This window comes from Doryrhamphus excisus, chromosome 18 (assembly GCF_030265055.1).
Source record: "Doryrhamphus excisus isolate RoL2022-K1 chromosome 18, RoL_Dexc_1.0, whole genome shotgun sequence".
NCBI lineage: Eukaryota > Metazoa > Chordata > Actinopteri > Syngnathiformes > Syngnathidae > Doryrhamphus > Doryrhamphus excisus.
In genome coordinates, this window is record NC_080483.1 from 3,783,556 (window position 1) to 3,810,786 (window position 27,231).

The 27,231-nt window shown below is 40.6% G+C and overlaps 1 protein-coding gene across 4 annotated transcripts in view; it reads right to left on the reverse strand.

The window, feature by feature from the left end:
• Window positions 1-23,316: 23,316 nt before the first annotated feature.
• slc4a8 (solute carrier family 4 member 8) overlaps window positions 23,317-27,231 on the reverse strand; it is a 64,496-nt gene continuing 60,581 nt past the window's right edge. For 3 of the 4 annotated variants that reach the window (XM_058055936.1, XM_058055935.1, XM_058055937.1), the window contains one exon: window positions 23,318-27,116. In XM_058055936.1, coding sequence (XP_057911919.1) covers window positions 27,086-27,116 — 31 coding nt within the window. In that variant the 3' untranslated portion in view covers window positions 23,318-27,085. Of the gene's footprint in view, window positions 27,117-27,231 lie in introns of all 4 variants that reach the window. The other variant, XM_058055939.1, reaches the window with a different exon arrangement.

Here is a 27,231-nt window from a genome sequence, read left to right on the forward strand (position 1 = left end):
GTGTAATACATACAATACAAAAGCATTAAACAACAACAATAAAGCAAGTGCATGAGTCAGATGTATTTTGTTTAAAGTCAGGTAGAGTATTCCATTCATTAGCTGCAGCAAACCGGAAAGTGCTGCGTCCAAAGACGGTGCGACCTTTGGGGATGGAGAGTTGGATATAATTACTGGACCTTAGATTAAGAGCAGAGTGAGACAGATGTAAGAGGGAAGAGAGATAGAAAAGTGTGATGCCAAGTATGGATTTGTAAATGAGCTGGAGCCAGTGACGGAGCCGTCTGGTATGAAGTGATGTCCAGTCTACCAACTTATATAGTTCACAGTGGTGAGTGGTGAAGGGGCACTAGTAGCAAAAACGGATGGCGGAGGGGTGAAGAATATCCAGCTCCTTGAGAGTGGACTGAGATGCCATCCTGTAGATGGTGTCACCATAATCAAAAATGGGCAAGATGGACATTTTGACCAGTGTATGTTTTGCTGAACGGGTGAAAGAGGACTTATTGCGATAGAGGAAGCTCAAGCAAGCTTTGACTTTTGACTGTAAGTGCTTGATGTGGGTGGTAAAGGAGAGGGATGAGTCCAACCAGAGGCCAAGATATTTGTAACAGGTGCTGACAGCCCTTTGTTGCCCTCTGTGGTTGTACTTTGTAGGGCTTTCTAAAGAATATAGTGTACATATATTTAAACTAAATTAACTTAACATGATACTTTCTGCGCTGCATAACCAGCCGGGCTGGTTAGCGCGCAGGCCACACAGCTAGGACACCGGAGTTTGATCCCACCCTCGGCCATCTCTGTGTGGAGTTTGCATGTTCTCCCCGCGCCGTACTCTGGTTTCCTCCCACATTCCAAAAACATGCTAGGTTAATTGGTGTCTCCAAATTGTCCATAGGTATGAATGTGGGTGGGAATGGTTGTTTGTCTATATGTGGCCTGTGATTGGCTGGCCACCAGTCCAGGGTATACCCCGCCTCTCCCCCAAAGACAGCTGGGATAGGCCCCAGCACCACCGCGACGGTAGAAAAAAATTAATGAATGAATGGTACTTTCTAGAATTCCCTTTAACGCAGACACCATCCTGCCTCTTAAAAGCTATCGCAGAATGCAGAAAATTGAAATTCAATTGAAATTGAAATTTAATTCAAATTAAATTGAAAATAAATACTTTGAAAGTAACAATCTTATTGGGATAAGATAGAATAAGTTGATCAAACTTGATCACATTTCGCTCTCTGTTATGCTGACAGACGTAGCACAGTGTACCTTTCCCCAGAGTCCCACAGACTCTGTCTTCTCTTTACAACTCCCATTTACAACACTAGTTGAGCACCTGAATGCACCAGGGCAGCCGCACAGGTTTCAGAGTTGTCATAACATTTGATGTTCAACTAACCGTGCAAGTTTATAAACGTGAGTAACCTGGTTATTTCTCATTCCTTCAATGCTAGACGCTTTTTGCACCATCATATTGGAGTGTGTTGGGATTCAGACACCGAGCTGGTATCTAACTGCTGAGCTAAGTTAGCCTTGTCAGCATTGCCACCAATTGATATTGTTAGCACGCTATTTCAGTGTGTTTAGTGTACTGCTTATAGCTGAGATGTTATGTTGCTGTGCATTTGTTTATGTTGCTAACTGCTAGCTGTACAAGCATTGCAGTAGGTAGATGAATACCATTATTTATTCACAATAACATATTCAATCATTCATTCATTTTCTACCGCTTTTTCCTCACGAGGGTTGCGGGGGGTGCTGGAGCCGATCCCAGCTGTCTTTGGGCGAGAGACAGGGTACACCCTGGACTGGTGGCCAGACAATCACAGGGCACATGTAGACAAACAACCATTCACACTCACATTCAGTTTTGTTAAATACATTTGTCCTAAATACAATTTCCTAAAATATTGTTTCATTTTAGTTGAGTTCATAAACAGGACAAAAAAATGAACATAACAAAAATTATGGACTGAGAGACAGATGAATACTACAATGAGAGTAGGAAAATTATAAATAGGGATGAGGGATGAGGATGAAGGAGTACACCACTACAGTATCTGTATCTGTTCACCCATCTAAATGATCTGTATCCGTAGCTGTACTCGGTGCAGGCTGGGCATAAAACGGAAGTGGATGTGTTTTCACGGAAAATAGGTGGGGCTTACATCATACATTATTTTAAGTCTGAAATTGACGTGTATTGATCAGAAGTTGCTATATTTATTGTTATTCCACTATATGTTTACTGTCTATGTGTGTAAGGGATTTGTCAGAGTTCATTATTTCATTATTTTTTGAGGTTGAACTTTTTTGAAGTTGGTAATTCATGCAAACATGCAATGATGACAAACAGGGAAATAATCTGTCAGAATTATTCGCTGTATTCTCAAAAAACACAGTTTGAACAAAGTTTTTGTGTTTTTTATCTCATCATGTTTGTCTAAAGTTTTTTATCTCATCGGCCAAATTAGAAGAAAGCAGACAAACTCTGTAATTTCTGTAACTTCTTCAAAGATCCCAGATCTAATGAACACAAAAGGTCATGTGGTAGACCCAAAAAAATGTAATTGACCCTAAACCGGAGGATCCGATGCCATCTGTGAGAGAATGCTTTTTAGAAGAAAAATTGTCTTCAAATTGTTGTCTTAAATTCAATGTCTCCAAAGCGCTCGTTTCCTTCAAAATTGGACATTTGGAATTTGCAGAAGAAGATCAAACATGGGACACTGAAAGTGCGTTTTCCTTCTTCTGTTTCTTTTTTTTTTTTTTTTACACTTTGAAGTTCTACTTACTACCTCCAAGGTTCCAAAAGTGCAAAATGTAAAATATGGCAATTTTCTTTCTTTCTTTCTTGCTTTCTTGCTTTCTTGCTTTCTTGCTTTCTTTCTTTCTAAAAAGAAAGAAAAATAACATTTAACATTTAATAACACGTTAATAAATTTTCTCTTTCTTTCTTTCTTTCTTTCTTTCTTTCTTTTTAAAAAGAAAGAAAAATAACATTTAACATTTAATAATACGTTAATAAATTTTCTTTAGACATTGTTTGGTCTGCTTGACAGTCAGATGACCATTATATATGATGCCATGCTCCATGGCTTGAATCGGGACTACTTCAAGAGTCGAAGTGAAGTCTTGCTATCTTTCATGAGCGGCTTCAGAGGAGCAAGGCCTGGTGCAGCGCTCAGCTATTTCACACTTTCCTGCTTTGCTGACAGACACTGAAAAAACTAACAAAAAAACCAGAACAAAAAAAAAAAACACACCAAAAAGTCAGGCAGTTGTTTTCCAGGGAAGGAAACAATGCATGGAAACAATGCCACAATGTGCTGCAGAGGCTCTTCTTTTCAACATTTGAGCTGAAGCTTCCAGATGTGCTCTCTTGTTACATAAGGAACACCTATGTGTGTGTGTCACTGTGTGGCCCAAAGTGGGTCACTGGGACAAAACAAAAGACTGTGTGGTCATGAGTGGAATAAAGGCGTACCTATCAGCAGGTTGGTGCACTGATCGAAGACAAATGCACTTCGGAAACATTGACACATAAGGCCGTGCTGGAAAGTGCGCACGGTAACTCTAGCCAGGGTCCTTTTGGCCTTGTGGGTGGGATAGGTCACATGATAGCACCCTGGAGAAGCTCAGCTGTTTGCCACTCTAATTCTGTCCCAAGCAGCTGAGCACTGGCCCACTGCGCCACAGAACTGTAACACTGATTATAATAGGCTGTATGTGTGTGTGTGTGTATGTGTGTATGTGTGTGTGTGTGTGCATGCGCACATGAGGGAAGGAGGTTAAACGTGGCACAAATCTTTTTAAAAACTGGACTGCTTGCACACTGAAAAAGGTGATAAAGGTGATATTGACCCATAGGAGATGTTACTTATATTAATCAAACATATTTTAACAGAAACAATTGTGTTATTTCACTAAATTTATAAAATATAAGTAATTTCAACATACATTGTTGAAAAATGACAATATCGTATTTTCCATCCATTTTCTATACCACTTATCCTCATTAGGGTGTTTGGGGTATACTGACTTTGGCCGAGAGGCAGGGTACACCCTGGACTGGTGGCCAGCCAATCACAGGGCACATATAGACAAACAACCATACCCACCCACATTCATATCTGGACAATTCGGAGTTGCCAATGAAACTAATAGTTTTAGTTTTTGGAATGTGGGAGGAAACCAGACTACCTGCACACACACACGGGGATAACATGCAATCCACACAGAGATGCCCAAGCGGAGATTTGAACCCTGATCTTCCTGATCTCCTGACTGTGTGGCCAAAATGCTACTGTGCAGACCATTGTATTTTTTTAAATTAAATGTAGCTTGAAAAAAATAAGCTTAACCAAATTGCTCATAACATCCGGTTTTAATAACTTTCAAACTTTGCAGGTCAACTCACCCTGGAGTCCACCCTGCAGGTATTTGTTGCTCTCATTGCAACCTGAATTCTGATTAGTTTGGGTAAGTTTAATAAACACTTGTATGTCGTACTTACGATATGAGCCCTATTTTCTTTATTTAAATGATTGTATATTCAGTATAGACCTACAGTATTTAATTTACATCGTTAAGCTAGCCACCAAAACAAGCTTGTTAATGCTCCTAGTATTAGACTGTGCAAGAATTCGAAATGGTGAGTTAAGATTAACTTGAGTCGGTTGGACTTTGATTTGGTTAATATGGGGGGTGACGGGGTAGGAGGAGGGGGAGGAGGAGCCTAGCGGCTGCGGTCCATCGTTCACACTATCGTATGTGGCATTTCCACTGTGCCGTGATTTCACGATGTGTATTACAAAAATAAACAAACCCAATGTTGTTTGTCTCCTCACACTTTTTTATGTTCAACAGATGAATGCTGAAATTCAGCGAATTACAAAACATCTTTTCGTGACGACCTTCACGGTTGGGCAGTCTTCAGCCTCAGCTGATACTAGTTTTCTAGAAAAAGGGAAGTGTTACTGGCCAGAAATTAGCCACACAACTGTAGATCTTACAGGAGGTAACTTCATTTAATTGGTGTCGACAGTATATGTGTGCTTTAATATATTCTGAAAGTTTAGATAATTAATGTTAAACTCATTTCCAAATAAATATCTTAAATGTTTACATGTCATGGTATCACAAAACCAAACCCCGTTTTCTCTGGTGGGACAGTAAATTTACTTGACCTGCACTAGGCAAGATTTTTGACCATGCACAGTGCATTCATCCTATAAAGCCATCCCATCCATACATGCCACATATTACAAAGGAAAAGACTCCAGCCAACCACAGTGAGAACAAATGGGAAAAACGTGGAGTAATCACAAGTTTCCAGGTCCTGAAGCAGCAAAACAGCCCCAGACCACCATATTTTATTGTTGGCATGATGTTCTTTTTCTGAAATGCTGTGTTACTTCTATACTAGAGGTAATAGGGCACACACCTTCCAAAAATGTAAACTTTTGTCTCGTCAGACCACCGAGCGGGGGTTGGTAACCTATAAGAAAGAAGGTGTAGATGTCATTTTGAGGATTTTAACAAGATAATTCTTTTTTTTTTCTTATTTTGTGGAAAAAATATTACTCAAAGAGTATAATTTGAATACATTCAAGGAATCTTTAATTATTAAATTGTAATTTATTTTAAATTAAAAAATATAACATAATTGTGATAATTGAAATTGTTTTAATAAAATTTTAATTACTATAATTATTATTATATTTTATTATTTCTTTTGATTATTTCTTCCCCATATACACATAAAATCACACATACAATAATATACTGTAACGTTTTAGTTACAGTATTGTATGTGTGATTTTGTACGCCCACAAACAGAGCGAGTTTTAACAGTACAATGCAATCTTTTCTTGATTTAATTCATGAAATTCATTAATTTTTGTTGAATTGATTTTTGGTGCTTTGTAAATATTGTTGTGATATTTACACCATTCATTCATTCATTCATTAATTTTCTACCGCTTTTCCTCACAAGGGTCGCGGGAGGTGCTGGAGCCTATCCCAGCTGTCTTCGGGCAAGAGGCGGGGTACACCCTGGACTGGTCGCCAGCCAATCACAGGGCACATATAGACAAACAACCATTCACACTCACATTCATACCTATGGACAATTTGGAGTCGCCAATTAACCTAGCATGTTTTTGGGATGTGGGAGGAAACCAGAGTACCCAGAGAAAACCCACGCATGCACGGGGAGAACATGCAAACTCCACACAGAGATGGCCGAGGGTGGAATCGAACCCTGGTCTCCTAGCTATATTTACACCAATGAAGCAAATTTGAATCTAATTGAATGGGAAAAATGTGAATACTAAAAATCTTCTACTTATGCAATACAAGTTGCTCACTAAATGTCTTCGACAGGCTGAAACTTTCTTGCCAGATACGTATATTCTTGTTCTTTAGGTTCTTGCCTATTTTCATCATATCAAGTGTTATGTATACAAATGAGCAATAAATTCCTGACTTTTTGGAAAATCCTTTATTAAAATGCAAAAAACACAGATTGAGCAAAAACAGACTCCACTTGCTGCTGAACCAGTGAAAATAAAATAAAGAAAGAAAAGGGTCCACGGGTGCAAAATCCAGGTGAGGGCAAAAAGCAAAACAAAACACTCAGTGAAGCCCCTGACATCCACTGAGACTCAAAGGGTACCAGTTGTTATTAACAGTATAGACAAACCAAAACAGGCTGGGTAATAGAAGTCTAGATGGCTAGTACAACAATGTAAATAAAAGATGTCTGCATATTGTAAACCAAACAAACAGAAATGTTTCTCAAAACTTCTGAAAATTAAAGCCTCTCAATTAATCTAAGTTGTTCTAACAGCAAATAAAATAACAAATATAAAAACATAACATACATAAACAATAACATGAAAAAGAAAGAAATCAGGAGCGGCAAACATATTTTCATGACATTGTAAATGTCATGCCTACCAGCACTGATATGGAGGGTGAAATGTACAATAGTAAAAGAGTGAGGAACAAAAAACAGGAAGAGGATATCTTCTGAAAAAAGGAACAGGAAACATGATGGAAATGTTGTCAGCAATGTCTCCTGCATGCAACAGTGTTCCTGCAGGACATTGCCTGCATTGCAATGATAAGGTTTTTAAAGAAAATGTAAAAATATACTGTATTAGGGATGTTCTGATAAGGGTTTTATGCTGCCAATACCGATCACAATAATCCATGAGTGAAACCGTTCGATACAGATCACATGCAGTACATGAAGTGTAAATGTTTAAATGTACTACTGGTTATCCAGTAAAAGAGGCGTTACCAAGGTTTTTTTTTTCGTGAGAGCTATTTTTACAAAATGAAAATTGCCAAGAGCTACTCATTTTTGTAAAAAAACATTTCATAGCTTATTTCAAGCCAAACAAAACCAATATGCTTGTTTTACCAGAACATTAACAAAATGCTAGTATCCACAACTCGGGTTTTGTATTTCACAATGCATTTACTTCTAGTCTTCTCACATTATTAACGGAAAACCTGAATGAAAAGCAGGTTTGCCAACCTCTGCTGGGCTCCTCCAGCCACACCCGCTGCCTCCTGATGCACAGATGTAGCAGACTCCCTCAAGAGACAAAATGCTGGTACTCATCCACCAACTTGGCACCACTGCTGAAATGGTGCACAATGCATACATATTTGAGGCACTCTCACACAGCAGACATAGTTGTTCAGAATCCTGCAGTGGGGGCGGAGCTGATCTGTGTTTTAAAGCATATATTGGTCAATATTGATACCAGCCTTTTTTCACTGATATCGGCTGATTGATTGGAGCACTCCACTTTAAAATATATTCATATGTTGTAAAACCTTTTTTTCTGTATGTTCCATGATAGATGAGAATTAAATATGTGTTTTTGTTTTCTATTCAGACTAGTTATTTTGTTTGAAATTTCAAAGCCCTACAAAAAGGACTGGATGTCTTACCTTAGAGGAACGTGCCCATCTACTGGCACATTATATTGTTTGGAGGCCCATTGTGCAACTGCAAAGATGGTGGAGGACCATTAAAGGCAGACATGCTGATACAGTATCCGCTGGTGCAATATCACTGTAGGAGAGGCCTTCCTGTAGGGTAATTTTGTATACAGTAGATGATGCTCTACTTTCCTCATATTTTTCTGTCACAGTAGTGACACCGAAATCTTCTAATCTCCCCCCCCAAAAAAACTATAAAGAAGAGAGGAGCTGCATGTCAGCAGTCACATTAGAGATGGGCAGTTTTTGAAAATGCTGGTATTAAGCATGGGTCAGTAACCGGTTTGTGGTATGAAATGTCACATTTTCAAAAAAACTGAAATGGTGCTCATATTACGGTATAAGAGAAATTGGTTACTGGACTTCTGTTCGAACCACAGTTTGGCCATAACTAACACCATGTTTGAACATAGGGATGTCCATAAGTGCACTTGACACCAGGACACCCTCGGCCGCAGGTCTATGATCGACCTTGTAGTTGTATCATCAGACCTGCGTCTGCATGTTCTGGACACACGGGTAAAGAGCGGGGCTGAGCTGTCAACTGATCACCACCTGGTGATGAGTTGGATTAGATGGTGGGGGAGGATGCTGGACAGACCTGGGAAACCCAAACGAGTACTTAGGGTGTGCTGGGAAGGTCTGGCAGAGTCTCCCGTTGGTCAAGTTGTCAACTCTCACCTCCGGCAGAGCTTCACCTGCATCCCGGGGGAGGACCGGTATATTGAATCCGAATGGGCCACATTCCGTGCCTCCATTGCTGAGGCAGCTGACCAGAGCTGCGGCCGCAAGGCGAATGATGCCAGTCGTAGCGGCAGGCCCCCGAACCCGATGGTGGACACCAGAGGTCAGGGCTGCCGTCAAACTGAAAAAGAAGTCATATCGAGCATGGATGGCTTGTGGGACTCCTGAAGCATGTGACAGGTACCGTCAGGACAAACGGCACGCGGCTTCGGTGGTTGTCAAGGCAAAAACTCGGGTGTGGGAGGAATTCGGTGAGGCCATGGAGCACGACTTTCGGTCGGCCTCGAAGAGGTTCTGGCAAACCGTCCAGGCCTCAGAAAAGGGAAGCAGTGCCCAGTCCACACTGTTTACAGTGGAGACGTCAGCGTTTACTGGGACGGTTTGCATCTGAGTGTGAAGCTTCTGGGATGAGACTCAGTACCTCCAAATCAGAGGCCATGGTTCTCAGTCGGAAAAGGGTGGCGTGCTCCCTCTGGGTTGGGAATGAGGTCCTGCCCCAGGTGGAGGAGTTGAAGTATCTCGGGGTCTTGTTCATGAGTGAGGGAAGGTGGGAGCGAGAGGTCGACAGACGGCTCGGCGCAGCTGCGGCAGTAATGCAGTCACTGTACTGGACCATCGTGGTGAAAAGAGAGCTGAGCCGGAAGGCAAAGCTCTCAATTTACCGGTCGATCTATGTTCCCACCCTCACCTATGGTCATGAGCTTTGGGTCATGACCGAAAGAATGAGATCGTGGATACAGGCGGCTGAAATGAGTTTTCTCCGTAGGGTAGCTGGACTCACCCTAAGAGATAGGGTGAGGAGCTCAGCCATCAGGGCGGGGCTCAGAGTAGAGCAGCTTCTCCTTCACATCGAGAGGAGTCAGTTGAGGTGGCTTGTGCATCTAGTTCAGATACCTCCCGGACGCCTCCCTGGTGAGGTGTTCCGGGCATGCCCAGCCGGGAAAAGGCACTGGGGCAGACCTAGGACATGCTGGAGGGATTATGTCTCACAGCTGGCCTGGGAACGCCTTGGTGTCCTCCCGGTGGAGCTGGAGGAGGTGGCCGAGGCTTCCCTACTGAGACTGCTGCCCCTGCGACCCGGACCCGTATAAGCAGAGGAAAATGGATGAATGGATGGCGAAATTGGAGGATCTGTGTTATTCCTAGCAGTTGAAACTGGGCTTCAATGTGCTGAAGCCATGGGCAGGAAGTATGTTGCCAAAGTCGGCGTTTGACAAGATGTACACGTTCCCTTGTAGAGTTTTGTATCATGAAGCGTGTGGACATGACACTTTGCAGCTGAACAACGTACAGTAAATTACATCATACACTAATATAACATTAAGAACACTAAGAAAACATTGCACTCACGTGAAAGATTCCTTCTAAGTGATGCCAAGTGCGTGATTAAAAAAAGAAATGATTCAATAAATAAACAGACAAAAATTTTAACCCCCCAAAGTTACGCCCTTGAGTCATGCACATTTGAAGATTTAGTCTGTTTATAAGCATGCGCTAGGTGGCAGAACTCGATGAAGGCAAAATTCTACAGAAATTTTTGCAGATTAATCGAGTAATCGGAAAAAGCATATTTTTGCCTGTTTAAAGAGAAATAATAAATGCACAAGAAAAATAAAACATTTGACATTATATTATGTTAATAAAATACAGTAAATTTGGCATATTTCACGCATATGTCCAAATTGTGATTAATCATGATAAAGTGGAAATGTGATAAATTTGATAACAAGGGCTGCATGGCAGGGAGATTGGTTGGCACACAGTTTTTTTAATTGGCGACTCCAAAAAAAAAGAAAAAAAAGAAAAACGAAAAAAAAAGAAAAAAAAAGAAAAGAATGAATGAAAATGATTGAAAATGTAAAACAAAACAAAAACTAAAGACAACAATGTAAATATACAATATGCACAGTCACTGTAACAATATCAACAATCAGACAATATGAACAACACAGCAACAAAAAAAAATAGAAAAGAACTGAAAACTATCTATCTAATCAAACTAGTATTGATCCAATATGGACACTACCCTTGGATTCGCCCTGTCCACCCCACCACATGCATATGAACACACATGCATGGAATAAGGCCCACATTCTTTTGTGCACTCGCTCCTTATCAAATTCAGAATGTCATTTGGCTGAGCGAACTTGCCAAGTCCTCAGTGTCTCCTCGAGCTTTAATGGCAATGCTCAGTCTCAATGATTTTCCAATTATAGACAACAGCAGTGATGCTGAGGAGGGAGTGCATGAGCAAAAAGGAAGTCACACACACAGATGCATTGCTATAGTGTGTATTTGACTGCTTTTTTGTTCCCAGATATAGAGGACACAATATCCCAGCCTGGTAGTAGAGGTTAGATTAATTGCTGACAAATCTGTATTCAGCAGTTCCTTTTTTCCTGCTGTGACAGATTTATGACAGCGATTGATGGAGGGGCGGGCCCGGCCCACAGCCACCTCTGTTTTCTGAGAAAAGAGTGACATAGCTCAGAGTCCCGCATGAAACAAGAGGCAACCAAAGATTCATTTACACGCCAACACATAAAAACAGCTAAACAGAAAGATTACATCATCATTGCTACAGCTTTTATTAGAAAACAGTTGAAGAATATTAAGTAACCATTACAAAAACTTTAACTTGTGTTAAACAATGCCAAAGTTTGAGATAATGAGGTTTCCACATTTGGAAGTTTGGGATGGCTCAAAATGCTTAGTTTCAGAAGGTGTGCTAAAACTGACCCTTTGTGATGTCACAGAGGAGCTGACATCCTTATATGGGGGTGATGTAAGCCAGATAAGGTCTCTGCCCTCTCCCAAGCTCTCCTTCTTTGTTTACATTGTTTACCATTCCTAAAGATGCGACCATCAAGTACAAGTGGTTGGAGTTCCTGATTACCTACCAGAAATCTGTCAATGGCATTTCACACTGGACTTGTGTGAAATGGACTAGTATGCAGCCAACACCTTTCCAATGTTACTTGGTCATGTCAAAGAGACAGAAGAGCAAGCAGCAAGTATCAATTTATCAGTGTCCTGTGTTTATTTTGTTTAAGTCATAGCAAAAGCACTTGTCTGTGTATCATTATAAAGTGTGCAGACAGGGGGTGGGTTTGCTTTAGCCTTTTCCCTAAAGATTGTGGCCCCATAGCAGCAATAAAAATTTGATATCGGTTGACATCGGCATTGGATTTTTCCTTCAAAAAGAATATTTTTAAAATGCTGACTTGATGAACATTAATGTTGACTAGGAATGACACTACAGTGTATTCATATACAGTGCTAGCCCACCCCCTTTGTGCTTTTCCACAGGCTTGTGTTCCTGGCTGCTCTGATTGTAGTGAAGTTGGCCACCTCCTCACTTTAGTCTCTGGGACACTAGATTTTAGCCATTCAATAAAGCACAATTTGAAGGTCTTGACGTTCTTGCCTCCCCATCATTCACAATCCTTATGTGAAACATAATTCCAAAAAAACAGTGCCGTTGCCCTTTAAGTTGCGACCCACTTTTAAGTCAATAAAAATGTTTTATACTGTATATATACAGGGTTAGGCAAAATGAGCTGACAAATTTGTAGGTTAAATAAAAGGCAAATAAAGTAAATAAATAATATATATATATATATATATATATATACATATATATATATATATATATTTTTTTTTTTTTTCATTATGTTCAAAAAATTAAATCAGTTCTGGTGGTGAGAGGTCGGCCAGCTAATGTTCGTTTCAATGCAGATCCAGTAGCTCTGAATTTGGTAACCCATAACAAGATGGTGTTTCCTGCTGATACGGGATCATGTCTACCAAGATTGAAGGGCAAACAGAATGCTCGTTGTGTTGCAGTTACAGATTTGTTTGTTTTGATAAATGTTCCCACAATGAAAGCACGGTGCTCACCAGTCCGATTCATGGCAGCAACGGAAAAAGAAACAAAAAACAATGGCATTATAAAGAAACAAAGCAAAATGGCAGTATGTGAAAAAAATGGCATATGTACTTTTCGAAAATAAAAACACTTTTTTGTTTCTTTACTTTATTTGTCTTTTATTCGACCTACAAATGTGTCAGATCATTTTGCCTGACCCTGTATATATATATATATATATACGTATAGTTGTGCTCATGAGTATTCATACCACTTGGAAAAATCCAGTAATGTTCAATTCTTCTCTACAAATATGCGTGGATGTTTGGAATAGACCTTGATGAGGTGAGACATTGTTGTTATGCAACAATCCAAGGCACATTTGATTTGGGTTGATGGCCATTATTACATTTATGATAACATTTGTATTTCCACCCCTGTTCAAAAGTATTCATACCCTTGTCCTCCTGAAGTAAAAAGTCATCTGTTTTTCATTGTTCCAAGTAAATTAACTATAAATTGAGGGGATTGGTGAGGTCACTGTCAGTTCAAAGTCATTGCCAGATTCTCCACCATGATCAAGGAGAAAGAACTGAGTGAGGACCTGAGGTCCTCTGTATTGTGGATGCACACAGGGATGGTTTGGGCGACAGAAGAAGAAATATCCAAGCGCTTTCAGGTCCATTGAGCCACAGTCCAGAGCATCATTAAGAAATCTAAAGAATTGCACACAGTGAAGAACCTGAGAAGACCTGGAAGGAAGCCCAAAGTCTCAGCCAGGCAGGCGAGAAAATTAGTACTTAGTAATTAGTCCATTAACCCCCATATCACCACCAAGGAGATGTTGCGTGACCTCGGTGAAAAGGGAAGCAATATCTCAAGACAGACACTCCAGAGGACATTGAATAGGGCAGGACTCAATGGACGCTGACCACGCAAGACTCCACTCCTCAAGCCCAACCACAAAAGAGCACGTCTGGACTTCGCCAAAAAACACCTAGACAAAGCCAAGGCATTTTGGTTGTCAATTCTGTGGTCAAATGAGATGAAGATGGAGCTATTTGGGCACAGAGATGTTGCTTACGTTTGGCAAAAAAAAGGTGAAGCTTTCAAACCAAAGAACACGGTGCCAACTGTTAAGCATGTAGGAGGAAGCATAATGCTGTGAGGCTGTTTCTCGACGAGTGGGACAGGGAACCTCATTAAGGTGGACGGCATGCGGATGGAACAGTACATCAAGACTGTCCAGCAGAACATCCGGCAGTCTGCTGCAAAACTTGGTTTAGGTCCACATTGGCTCTTCCAACAAGATAACCACCCCAAACACACGGCCAAAAAAGTCAAGAAATGGTTAGAGGACAATGAGCCCGGACCTCAACCCTATCAAAAATCTGTGGCGGGAACTCAAGGTGAAGGTCAGTGCAAGGAAGCCATCCAATCTGAAGGACCTGGAGAGAATTTCAAAGGAGGAATGGGCCAAAATCCCTGTGGAAACGTGCCGGAACCTCGTAGTCAACTACAGGAGACGTCTTGAATCTGTAATTGCAAACAAAGGCTATGCCATTGACTATTAAGATTAAGTGTCATCATAAACCAGGGTATGAATGCTTTTGAACATGAGATGTTTTGCAAATTTGTGAAATAAAGCAGAAAGATTTGTCTCAAATATTTACATTATATTTATATTTATTTTCTCTGGCAGGCCAAGTAATCCGTGATAAGTCAAACGCAGCAACAGTAGATACAAATAACTTTGGTCTTGCTACAAGAGCCATCTGCCAGGGCTTTGAAGCTAACTTTACCAATCTTTCTCCATTTCCCATCAATATTTGTTCCAGCTCGTGGCTACAGAGTTACTGTGCTTCAATCAAACTACGGTGGGGGCCGAGGGTCAAACAGGGGGACTACACATTAATTGCATGTAAAACAAAATACTGCTGTTAAAGAAAGCTTCCGTTAACACGTCATTAATGTGCTAACTTGCATAGCTTTAATATAAATATATATATATTCATTGTGTTCTTATTTAATACTCAGTTCAGAGCTAGTGAATACATTGAATTGTAATGGCTGTGTAGCCCCGCCCACCCCTTTTGCAACCACCACCCATTATTTGGAATTTGGTGTTATTGCAATGTGCATAAAAGTGAATAGTGAATGACTTTAGAACTCATCTTTTGATTCGGAAGATTCGGAATGCATTGAATTTAGTTATTTCATTGTTTGTTAAAGTTGACCTGATTGGCATCAATACTGGTTTAATTTAAACTAAACTCAACAGCTGTTTAATTTTAGTTGGCTTTATTAGGAACAGGTGAATGTCTTACCTCTGAACACTTACCAATGCAGTGCTGTTCACCTGCAGGAATGGTTGGGGAGGAGTAGGCCATAGATTTCTTGGTTTCATACGGTAGATCGCTGACATCAACAGACCATACCATGGGCGGGGGTTATAGGTTTTCTGGTAATTTAATCCTGGGTGTTTTATTATACTGTATTTGTAGCATTGGGGTCACGTAAAGTAGCAATGTTGAAATTCTGTTTGTGCATAATAAACACGCCCAGCCTGGGCTTAGAGGTTCTAAGTTTGCCTCCTTAATTGTTCCAGCCCTCGGACCCCTCAATATGATACAATTATATATTAAAATAGAACAATATAAGATTGTCAGTGAAATCAGTGATCTCTGTTTAAACTCAAGGGGTGAAAAGTCATCTCAAATGTTCCTCCTACTTCCCCTCCTCCCAGGTGACATCACAGCCAACCGCTGGCTTATTGGCTAAAGCTGCAGCCCGCCAGCTGTTTGTAATCACTGGAGCTGGCATTGGGGATCGCATGACACCCTGGGGCTTGGCGTGCATGATTGGATATACATAAAGGTGGCTGTGCATCTTTAACCTGGTAGGCCTTCCCACAGGCTATACGTCTTTGTAGTCCAGATGTGCACACTGTTGCTCGCACCTCAAGGATCACATGTGCAGGACGGAGAAGAGCCGGATATGGAAGGAGATCCTTCAAATTAGGACAAGGGCAAGGTAGAAAAGAGTGTTGTGGCTGCCCTCCTTTGGTACAAAACATTACTACATGTCATCAGTCAATCACTGCTTCATTTATATATATATTTTTGTGTGAGTATATGCAAGGAAATTCGACAAAGAATATTTTTTGGGATTGGAAACTTGACTCTTGTATTTTGTTAAACACCAAACTTCATGTTAGTTAATGACAAATACTGTATTGTTTGAAATACTGGAGAAAGTATTGAAAATATAACATCATCAATACTAACAATAATAAATGATCAATGAACTAATAATGGTTATTACAATATGTAAATAATAATACAATAAAGAAAATTATTATGATAAATACAATATAAACAATATAACAAATAAATTAATACACAGTTATTAATATTTCATAATTTCCTTATATTATTAATAATGTATGTATATTATTAAAATAAAAAAAACATTATTAATAAGAAATTAAATGAAAATAGATCATATTATATACTGCTAAAAAAACAAAGGGAACACTGAAACAACACAACTCAGTCACAGTTCTGTGAAAACCAACGTGGAGGCCACACACACTACTGTGTCACTACTGAGCCTCATTTTGACTTGTTTTAAGGACATCAGATCAAGGTTGGGTCAAGTAGTGTAGTGTGTGTTTCAATTTTAATTTTGATTCTAATTTTTACATTTTGTTTCCATTAATAATTTTTGTGGGATTTTGTTGTCATGTTGAATGTGTCATTCATATCTAAGATGTGTTATTTTAATGTTTTATTTTTGCAACAGTGTATATAATAACTATTCACTCATTCACTTTCTATGTTGCGTATCTTCACTCTAGTCACGAGGTATGGATCCCAGCTGACTCTGGCAAGAGGTCGGGTGCACTCTGGACTGGTCACCAGCAAATCACAGGGCAATAATAGCTGTGTACATTAAATACAATAGTCAATAAATTCTACTTAACAATGAAATATAAAAATCTATGAACTAAATATAATTTCAATGTCAAATCTACGAATACATAGTATTATTAGAATAATGATATTACTTATATATATATTATTAATGTATAACTTGTAAAAATAATAATTATTTTTTATAATAATTATTTTTTTAAACTCTGTACCCTAATTTATACAGGCTGGCTTTAACCTTTTTGTGCATGTCTGCATCCTCAGTGCCATGCGAAAGAATTTTGTCGACGGCCGGAGGGGTTGTATCAAAAAAGAGGAATCACCTCAAACCACAAATTGTTGAAAAACTATTATTTTTGAATTAAAATCAATAAAATCTCCAATGTCTTGTCCAAGTTATACAAGCATACATCTTCAGTGCCCCATTCCAAGTTACACAAGCACTTTAACTGTCCTCTGCCTGCATGAGCCCATGCCAGGTAACATAAAACCATGATGAAGCAAGCCATATCACGTGATGCTGGAAGCATTTATTGACATGAAAACATTCAGCATTTTATATATACTGTAAAATTTTGCTTACATTTTTTAGATGACTCATTTGGCAATAAAAATTGTGTAGTACATAATTATAAGAGCCAAAACATCTGAATTCAATGCATCACACATGGAGATAGAGCTGCCTGCAATTGTATCTAAGGCCAGCAGGTGGTTTCGTGTGCACATGAAACTTCAAGAAATGAACCCCTTCTCAAACGGTTCAAACGGTTGAAATGGATCAAAGCCTCATGAGGCTTCATCTCGGTATCACTAAAAAAAAACTTCACTCACATCATTGTAACATAGTACTGCAGCAGCAACACCACCACACATCACTCTGTTCCTCCCAAAGAAGCCCCAACTGCTTTTTTTATAGGGCTCTCAATCTGCCCAGAATGTCCACTTTTGTTCATAGGTTGGTCTACAAAACACATCTAATCATGAAACTCTCAAAACTGCATTTCAACACTATCCTCTTATGTGAACCCACTGCTACTACAACTCTCCATAAAACATTAACACATACACATATTTCCCTACCTGAACCTAAGAATAAATACTCATCAAACCTCACAACCCCCTCTTCCAGCCCCAGTACATGGTATGGTCTGATGATGTCACTAATGACATCACCAAACCTATAAAACACAGAGACTCATGGCGGCTCCTCCCCTAACATTCCTGCAGATGACTCCCTTGGTAAGTATCCACAGGTAAGATGATCTCTGTACACCTGTTCCTAACGAATCCCAATTTAGCGTGGATTAATACAGCACTATTATCAATGACATAACTCAACAAATCATGAATACAATAATACAAGGGTCAAGTGATGAGTTCTAACTCATTCACTTGTCACGACACCTGGTCAAAATCTTTAGACCAGTTGAAAAATAGCTTGACTCTACTTGTTTAAGTAGAGTATGAAGGATTTTATTGAAAACAACAATTAAAGGGAAATAGGCTGTTTATCAGCTGATCAAAAGTTTAAGACCATCGCTCAAAAAAATTACAAAAAACTCTCCCAATCAGGACAAAAAAAATCTTGTCAGTATCTCCATTGTTCTTGTTAACCACTTAAAAATTGGTTTCGGCATGCTTGGGAACATTGCTCCTAGTAGTGAAGATTGCTTCACCAAGGGCATCAACTGTCTGGAACTGATGGCCATTTTTATAAATTTCCCTTGCCATCCATCCCCAAATGTTCTCTATTGGATTTAAATCAGGGGAACATGTGGGATGGTCCAAGAGAATGATGTTATTCTCTCTGAGGAAGTCCTTGGTCAAGCCAGCATTGTGAACTGATGGTTTTACCAAATGTTTTTTTTTTCTTGCTTTTGTATATTGTAGCTCTACGGAAAACTTAATTAAGGTCCAAATGTGCAAAATGCATATTCCAGCAAATTTTCAATTGATCTTAAGATTTTGATTAGGTCTGTATTTTATTTTTTTGCGAAAGAAATCATGAACACATAAATTGAGCACTATTTAAATTCAAGTGCAATAGTTTATTTGTATTTTTACATCATGAAAAATGACATTGCACATGCACACGTACACACACACACGTACACATGAATTTGAGACAATCATTGATGTTTGAAGCGACAGCTGTCACCCTTTATGAATCCTTATCAACTGTAGTACAGTTATATGATCAGATATTTTGGGAAAAAACTCCAGTTGTGACACATAGATTAATTTGTCATCTCAAATAATTAAATAATTCTACAGGAAATGGTTTATATACAGATTCGTAAGCATGTCAGCCATACATTCATATCTACTAATGAATGAATATAATATTTTGTTAGCACACATCCTGGATGGCAGCTTTACAAAGAAAAAAGTATACATTTATATACGTGTATATATATATATATATATATATATATATATATATATATATATATATATATACGTATATATATATTAGGGCTGTCAAAGTTAAATCGTTAATGACGCATTAATGGAAGTTTTCTTTAATGGCGGTCATTTTTTTGACGTACGATTAACGTGCACTCCTCCTGTTTGACCCTCGGCCCCCAGCGTAGTTTGGTTGAAGCACGGTAACTCTGTAGCCACAAGTTGGAACATATTGATGGGAAATGGAAAATTTAGATTGGTAAAGTTAGCTTCAAAGCCCTGGCAGATGGCTCTTGTAGCAAGACCAAAGTTATTTGTATCTACTGTCGCTATGTTTGACTTATCACAGATTATACGGCCTGCCAGAGACTGGAGCAGTGCAGGTATTGTTTTTTGTCATATACAATGCTACTTTGGCATAAGAGTGGCCCAACTAACCAGTGCTTTTCACATTTTTACATCTTTCTGATGATTTTGGCATTGAACTGCCAGCGAAATTGGAGTTACAGCTGCTATTGACAGGCTGTCAATGTGATTGACTGTGGCTGAAGTCCAGTGTTTTGCTAGCATTCCATTTAGCATTCCATTTAGCATGGAACTAGCTAGGGGAAGATTTTCATCTGGGTAAAACATACGTACATTATAGTGATGTGATTGATCCTATTCATGATGTATTGTATAAAACTATGGCAGGACCAACATCAAATGAAAAGCACTAAATGAATACAGAGCCACCATCCCGTTTGGTGGACTTTGTTTTTCAGAGGTTGTGTAGACCAGTGTTTTTCAACCTTTTTTGAACCACGGCACATTTTTTACATTGGAAAAATTTTGTGGCACACCACTAACCAAAAATATTACAAAATGACACTGCACAGTATATTTAATTACAATATAATTTCGTAATTTATTTGTACTCAGTCAGTGTGAAACCTGGGCCTGTTTAGATGAACACAAAGCCGATATCCGAGCAGGAATGCAAGAAAGACACACACGAAGCTCTTCTTCAACAGCTCTCAGTCTCTCTCTGTTTTTAGTTTTTATACTAGCAGTTAGGCTTGAAAAGCTCAGCTCACACAGATATGTTGTGGAAAATGGGAGCAATGTCAGAACAGCTTTGTTGGCCAGAATGGGGAACTCCTTTGCAGCAGTCAACCAAAAACTGTCCAAAGGAAGATCAGAAAATCTTAGTTTTACAGGCAGGTAGTATTAATGTCTCTGCCACAGTGTGCGACTTTTTGGATTTAGCAACGAGTTCGGCAACTAGGTAACTAGCTTTGAGCGCTTTCTCATTTACCTTTTGTGGTTCTTCTCATAAATGTTGCCTGTTTCGCTGTGTTAACACGCTGGCGAACAAAATAGTCCATTGGCTTGTTTTGAAGCGACGGGTGTCTTCGTTTGGAGATGGCGTTTAAGCTTGCTTGGCACCATGGCGCTGTTGGATAGCTTCTCGCCACATACCAGGCACAATGGAATAGGTGTTGTCTCATCCCCGGTGACGGTAAATCCAAACGAAAGATAGCTTTCACTATATTGCCTTGAGCTCACCGTCTTTGCTTTCTTTTTCCCACCACTCATACTAGGACCTTCCTCCGGGTCAGAATCTTGTCCAGGGCCCAGTTCGGAGTTTGCAGTTGTCCTTTTTAAAAACTTCTCCATGACTCACCACGACTTCTCAAGTGCATCACTAATTCTGTTGGAGGAACGAGCCAATCAGCTCCGTGTTGCCACACGGACGAATATTACATTACTCTGCCAGTCTTTACAGCACGGACACTCGACAATGACATACTATTTGTAGAAAATGATTAATAAATATTATTCATTCATTCATTCATTTTCTACCGCTTTATAAAAAAAAAGTGATACTGGATAATTTCTCACGGCACACCTGACGATCTCTCACGGCACACTAGTGTGCCGCGGCACAGTGGTTGAAAATCACTGGTGTAGACAATGATGCAGCTCTCAAAGTCATCAAATCTGACCTTTATGCATTCCCACATAGTATCAGCATTTGGGAGCAAGTATGAGGTGAGGGGAAAAGGGGGAAAATACAAATAAAGCCATACGGGGCTGCACAGCAGCCGAGTGGTTAGCAGGCTTGCCACACAGCTAGGAGACCCAAGTTCGATTCCACCCTCTGGCATCTCTGTGTGGAGTTTGCATGTTCTCCCTGTGCATGCATGGGTTTTCTCCGGGTACTCCGGCTTCCTCCCGCATTCCAAAAACATGCTAGGTTAATTGTCCACTCCAAATTGTCCATAGGTATGAATGCGAGTGTGAATGGTTTTGTCTATATGAGCCCTGTGATTGGCTGGCCGAAGACACCACCCGCGACCCTCATGAGGATACACGGGAGAAAATGAATGAATACAGCCATACATCCCTCTGTGCATCGGTAGATGCTGTGTTCAATGACTGTCAAACAAAGTAGGACAAGTCGCAGCTCGTATTAAATATTAAAAAACTGTTGGATTTCCAATTAATAGAGTATTATAATTTCCATGTATTTTAAAAGAGAAATGAAATGGAATTAGCATTTTTTGTTGCCCTGTGTTTTTAGGTATTTACATTTGTACATTTCATGAAGGAAAGGTGCATTGAGGCAAATATTTAATAAAAATTGTTTCTGCATGTTTCTAAATAGCCTTTTTTACTCACAAACATTTAGAATTTAAAACCAGTATCATAAATAAACAAATCGCAGGAGGGGACATCGAAGCGTATTCATATATTTTCCCTAAAAGACAACATACGGTGCATGTAGCAATGGTGATGAAAACACCACTGGTGTGGGTGCAGAATTGGGATTTAAAAAAAAGCCCCAAGCATATCGGGACAGTGGTAATATTGTAGTATTGATACTACAGATCAATACTATCTGTAGTATTGATCTGAATGCCCTTACATGCTAAATAGATTTGCTCTGTCAGGAAAGGTGTAAACTACCGTCCCTGTACTATTACATTTTTTGGCGTTATTTCATGTTTTTGTTATGCGAATTTGGAGCGGCCGGACCGCAGCAAAAAGGGACACAGAAAAGAAGAAGAAACAAGAAACAAAAAGGGGGGGCAGTAAAGAGACAACAGTAGCAACAACAATTCCCATGACAACAACAGTGACAAACAGGACTGCATCAGTTAAATGTCAATGATGGCTATGGGTCACAATGGAGATGATATCACTGAAATGAAACAGTCAAACTTACCAGTGGCAATAGTAACAATGAAGACGTGAATTGTGATAGTAAACAGAATTACAGCGATACAGTTGTAGTAATTACAATCTCACTGCTTGACATCATTATTACTGTGATAATAGCATACCAATAGCATGAAGACATCAAGGATAAGAGGGTAGATTGTGCAGAGAAGCACCCTTGTGCTGTGAGTGCGCATGTGGAGGTGTGTACTTCTGTTGTTGTGCATATTCATATATATGTGCTAAATGTGCACATACGTATGTGTGTGTGAATGTGTAATTGTAACTTAGAGTATACAAAAGGAGAGGGATTGCCTCCTACCACCCAGTAAACCCCACCCCACGCAGCCAGGTCAAGCTCCCACCGCCAGAGAACCACCGGCCCCATGGGTGTGGGCAAAGCCAGGGCCGTCTCCCCAAGACCCCTCCCCCGAAGAGACCAGCAAGGGGCCATGGAGGAGCAATCCTGACCAGCAACAGGGCACCAGCAGGCCGGAGGAGAGCTACACCCCCGAGGCCAGCTAGAGTCCATACCCCGCTAGGGCAGAAGGGCATTGTGGGCCACACACCAGCGGGAATTGGAAGGGAGCCCACCCACGGCCGGAAGCGGAACCCCGCCCGCCCCAGGCAACCCCAAGCCCGACCACCGACACAGGACTGCCCCGGGCGGGACATAAGAGACAAGGACCCACTACTCCATGGAGGAGAGATGGAACACCCAGCGCCATAATAATACTAATAATGAATAAATACATGAAAATAGCTCAGACACACGCGCACACCCCATTCACTCAACATACACGCAAGCACACACCGTAGTCGTAGGGCGTCTGGGGCGTTACAGGGCAGCATCAGTCCCCCCATCCCCTCAAGACCAGCGCTAGACCAACCGACGGACCCCACTATTCACCGGGAGGCCCGACCTCCCCCACAACCCCAGAACCAGCAGCGTACCACCCACCACCGGAGAACTATCCCCGACGAGCACAGACTAGGGACGGGCAAAGCCACCAGTACAAAGACTGGTGGGAGCAGACACCCAAACGCCCGGGAGAGCATCCCCCCCCCCCAGCAGGCCTGACCTCAAGGACCACGCCCCCCACAAGCCACCCAGGCCCCCGTCCATACAAGTGAGATCAGGCCCCACCCCAACACACAGCTCGGTCCCCACAGCAGCCACCACAGCGCAGCAACCCCAAGCCACCGCCGCAGACTTCAGGCCACCAGCAGCATGGGCCCCACTGCCCGGAGACTGCTGAACGCCCCCCCAAGGGCACAGAGATGCCCGCGACCCTCCGGCAAGCCCCAGTATCAGCTGGTTCCAGCAGGACCCCCAGGAAGGCTAGGTGGACCAGACCAAATCATCCCGCAGCCCAGGCCACCCCGAGCGAGCTGCCGCGCCCCAGCAGCCAGCGGGCCAATCGCGGGGTAGGCAGAAGGCTCTCCGGTCCAGCCCGCCACGCCTGTGTGTGTAATAAGATGGTATTGTGTATATTGTGCAATTAAAAATAGGCCTGCACCAAAGGGCTGACCTATGTGTGGTGTATGTATCATATGAAGTAATTAAAAGTGGAAGGCAGCTGGGCTAGGGTGGGTCCCATGCCTGCCCAGATCTACAGTCTCCACTGTACACTCAGATTTTGGATCCAACTCATATGGCTGTATGTTAAAAGCGGACATTTGAAAAAGATAAATCGCTGTTTATCAACTCATATAGAGTTGACAACACAAACCAGAAGTGTTTCTATGCACTCTGCAGTGTGACCAACCACAGCAAATTGGGCGTGCCTGGAGGCGGGCTGTGGGCAGAATAAATAATAAACAGACCGTTTTATACAGCTGAATAGGTGCAGATTCTGGAGGAACGCTTTCTGTGCTGGTTATCATGTGTAGCTGCTCTATGGGAGTCCACAACGCTATACAAAGGGACAAAAAATGAGCATAATAGCTAAGCTACCTAAACTTGTGAGGTGTATTTGATCTTGATTGGCATATTCAGTTCATTTGGAGCTCTTAATACATACGTGTTTTTTAATGTATTCATCATTTGACAGCCCTAACATATATTTGTCCTCATTAATTCATATGACTGTACACAATGAATATTAAGTCATGCCCTCCACAAACTTTGTCATCCTCATGTGCACACAGTTAATATTAACATTCTAATGCCTTACTTGAAAATACAAGACACAAATACAGACCATAAGAACAAGGAGGAGGCATTACAGCGTGTTACAGTCATGGATTAATGTGCCTACAAGATGACGACGGAAGATAGGCAAAAAGAGTATACGTTATTCCCTCTAAAAGGCAGATTCTAAGGCCCCTAACAAAAACTTTTTTTTGCTTTTTGTTTATTTGCCCTACACCAAAACAGGAAATAATACGCCAATCTTCCTCTTAACACATCCTAGCTTCTTACGCTTTATACAGAAAGTCATTCATCAAAAATAAGTGATTGTAACTGTGAAATAGGTCTCTTAAAAATAAAATCATCTTAATCTTAAACAGATGTATCTACACAAAGTGCTACCACAAATAAAGCACAGTTTAAAGTCAAAAAGGACTGAATGGCACCGGTCACTGCTCAAATGTTACTATTTCTGTTAACTGGCACAAAGCATCCCTGAAGATTGTAATAATGATAATAATAATTATTAATGTATATTTGATATCGTTATTGTTCACTTGAGATTGGGTCAATTATTGCTCCAATAACTTCTCTCCGCCACAAAAAAAATAGAGCAAATCATTATCACTGCCCTCTGACACGCCCAAAACCTTCCCCACAAAGTGCCTTGCATAAGTTTAAACAAACTAGTCTGAGGTAAAGAAATAAGACACTACTACGTTAGAGTACTTTTGGCTGTGTCCACTCATGTGGATCCTCTAATATTTAATATTTATTCACTACACAAAATACACATTTACATTTACATTCAAAAATGAGGTTAGGTTTAGGTTTAGGAGGTTAGGGATAGGGTTAAGATTAGGGCCTTCGGGTTAAGGGTCATAGGGCTAAGGGTCATAGCGATAAGGATAGGAGGGTTAGTGTCGGGGCTTTAGGAGGTCAGGGTTGGTGGTAAAGGGCTTAGGGTTAAGCTTGGGAGGTTAGTGACAGGGTTAGGAGGTTAACCAAGGTTAGGGGATTAGGGATTGGGGGGACATTATTCGGTTAAGAGGAGGAGGGTTAGTTTTACGAAGGGTTAGGGTTGGTGGGTTGGGGCATGAGTGTTAACGTCAAGGAGGTTTCGAGGTCAGGGGGATAGGAGTAGGAAAGGGCAGTGTTGGAGGGTTTAGAGTTGTGTGGTTAGGGTTGCGGGGTAGGGGTTGGACGGGTAGTGTTAGAGGAGTTAGCGTTAGGAGTTGGGGGTTAGTTAGGTTGGAGGTTTAGGGCTCGGAAGGTCAGTGTCAAGGGGGTTAGGAGGTTCGGGATAGGAGGATCAGTGATAGGATGTTAGGGTTCAGGTTAGGAGGGTCAGGGTTGGGTCTGCAATGTGAGTCCCAAATTACTGACCATGTCATCACAAACGAGAGAACTGTGCACAACAAATATGAGAAACAATGAGCGACAGACACTCATACATAAATGAAAGTTTCATTTTAGTCTCTGCCCTCAAGGGTTAGAATAATTTGATGTGTAATTTAGTGTTTTTTTTTTATATCTTGTCCTCGTATAATGCCCCAAATGCAGCATTAATAGTTCTGCATAACAGCCATGCTTGTATTGTACTTGCCAGCGGCAACCAGTGCAAGGTTAGGTATGTTTTGAGCCAAGCATGTAACTGGGAATGATTGCAGTTGTGAATACACACTTTCCCTCTATAATCTCCCTTTTGGGGGGATTTTGATACAAGTGTGACAAGGTCTCTGCAAGTCTTCAAGTCTTCAACATTGCTCATTGTTCAGAATCTTGTTCACGGGGGTTACGACAGACCCCAATGAATAGTGAAACACCACAAAACATGGACACACCCATGAGAAGCCCTAAAGAAGCCATACAAATTTGTGATACTCTTAACCAGGGCTATTAAGCAATTTTTTTCTGGAAAAATTTCCAAGGAAATGGAGGGGGTCATTGTACATGAAAGATGTTAAAACCAACCCAGTGTAGGTCAATATGTTATAGACTACAACATAAATTTGTTTCATATCTAATGATACAGGTCATTAATTTTTGGACACCATGAAAGTAGGTTTTTGGTAGATTAGCAGGATCAAGCAACCAAATTCCACAAAAAAAAACCTGGTGGGACTGGCAGCCAAGGACAAAAACACTGGAATTTCTTGTGGATTTGTATTAAAGAGAAAAATAAATAGTTTTAAATAAAAAGCTTTTTTTAGAATTTCACACTAATAACAACTAAATTGGAGAATTTGCAAGAGGTGCATTAAAGTGTGGACAGAAAAAAGTTCATGTGATTCTTGCAAAGCCCATCAACCTTTGCATATTAAAGATGTTATTTGTTAATATTCTAGTTGAATAAAATGTTGTTGTCCAGACTTTCGGGACATCCTGTATTAGGACTACTTTGCTGCCCCTTCATTATTTGGCTTCCTGGATTATCAAATTGTACGGTAATAACTGAGGTCCCCAGTTGACTTTTATTTTAACTATTACATGTTATTGATCCATAGGAGGGAGACAGCACAAACTCCAAAATCTGACAAGAAGATCTGTCATAACCTTCTTGCTGTGAGACCGCAATAAAAATCCCCCTGTCGTATGGACGTATGTATGTGTGTGTGTTGACGAACTGTACTGTTAGGTGTTACATGGAGCTGGTAGAAATCGGAAAGACTTTCCCAATTAGCTCAGACAGCTGATAGTCCAAATAACCAAATCAGGACATCCTGAGGTCCAGTTCGTTATATGTCACAGCTGCACGGACTGTGGGAATCGTTACTCATCAATGAAGGTCATCTCTTCAAACCTGCAGAAGTAAAATACCCATTTTGAGACACTAATGTACACAGTTTGATAAGAAGCTGTTAGGACATTAACATGGACACAGAAAAGCGACTCATAGGGTAAGAACAGAGAACAGG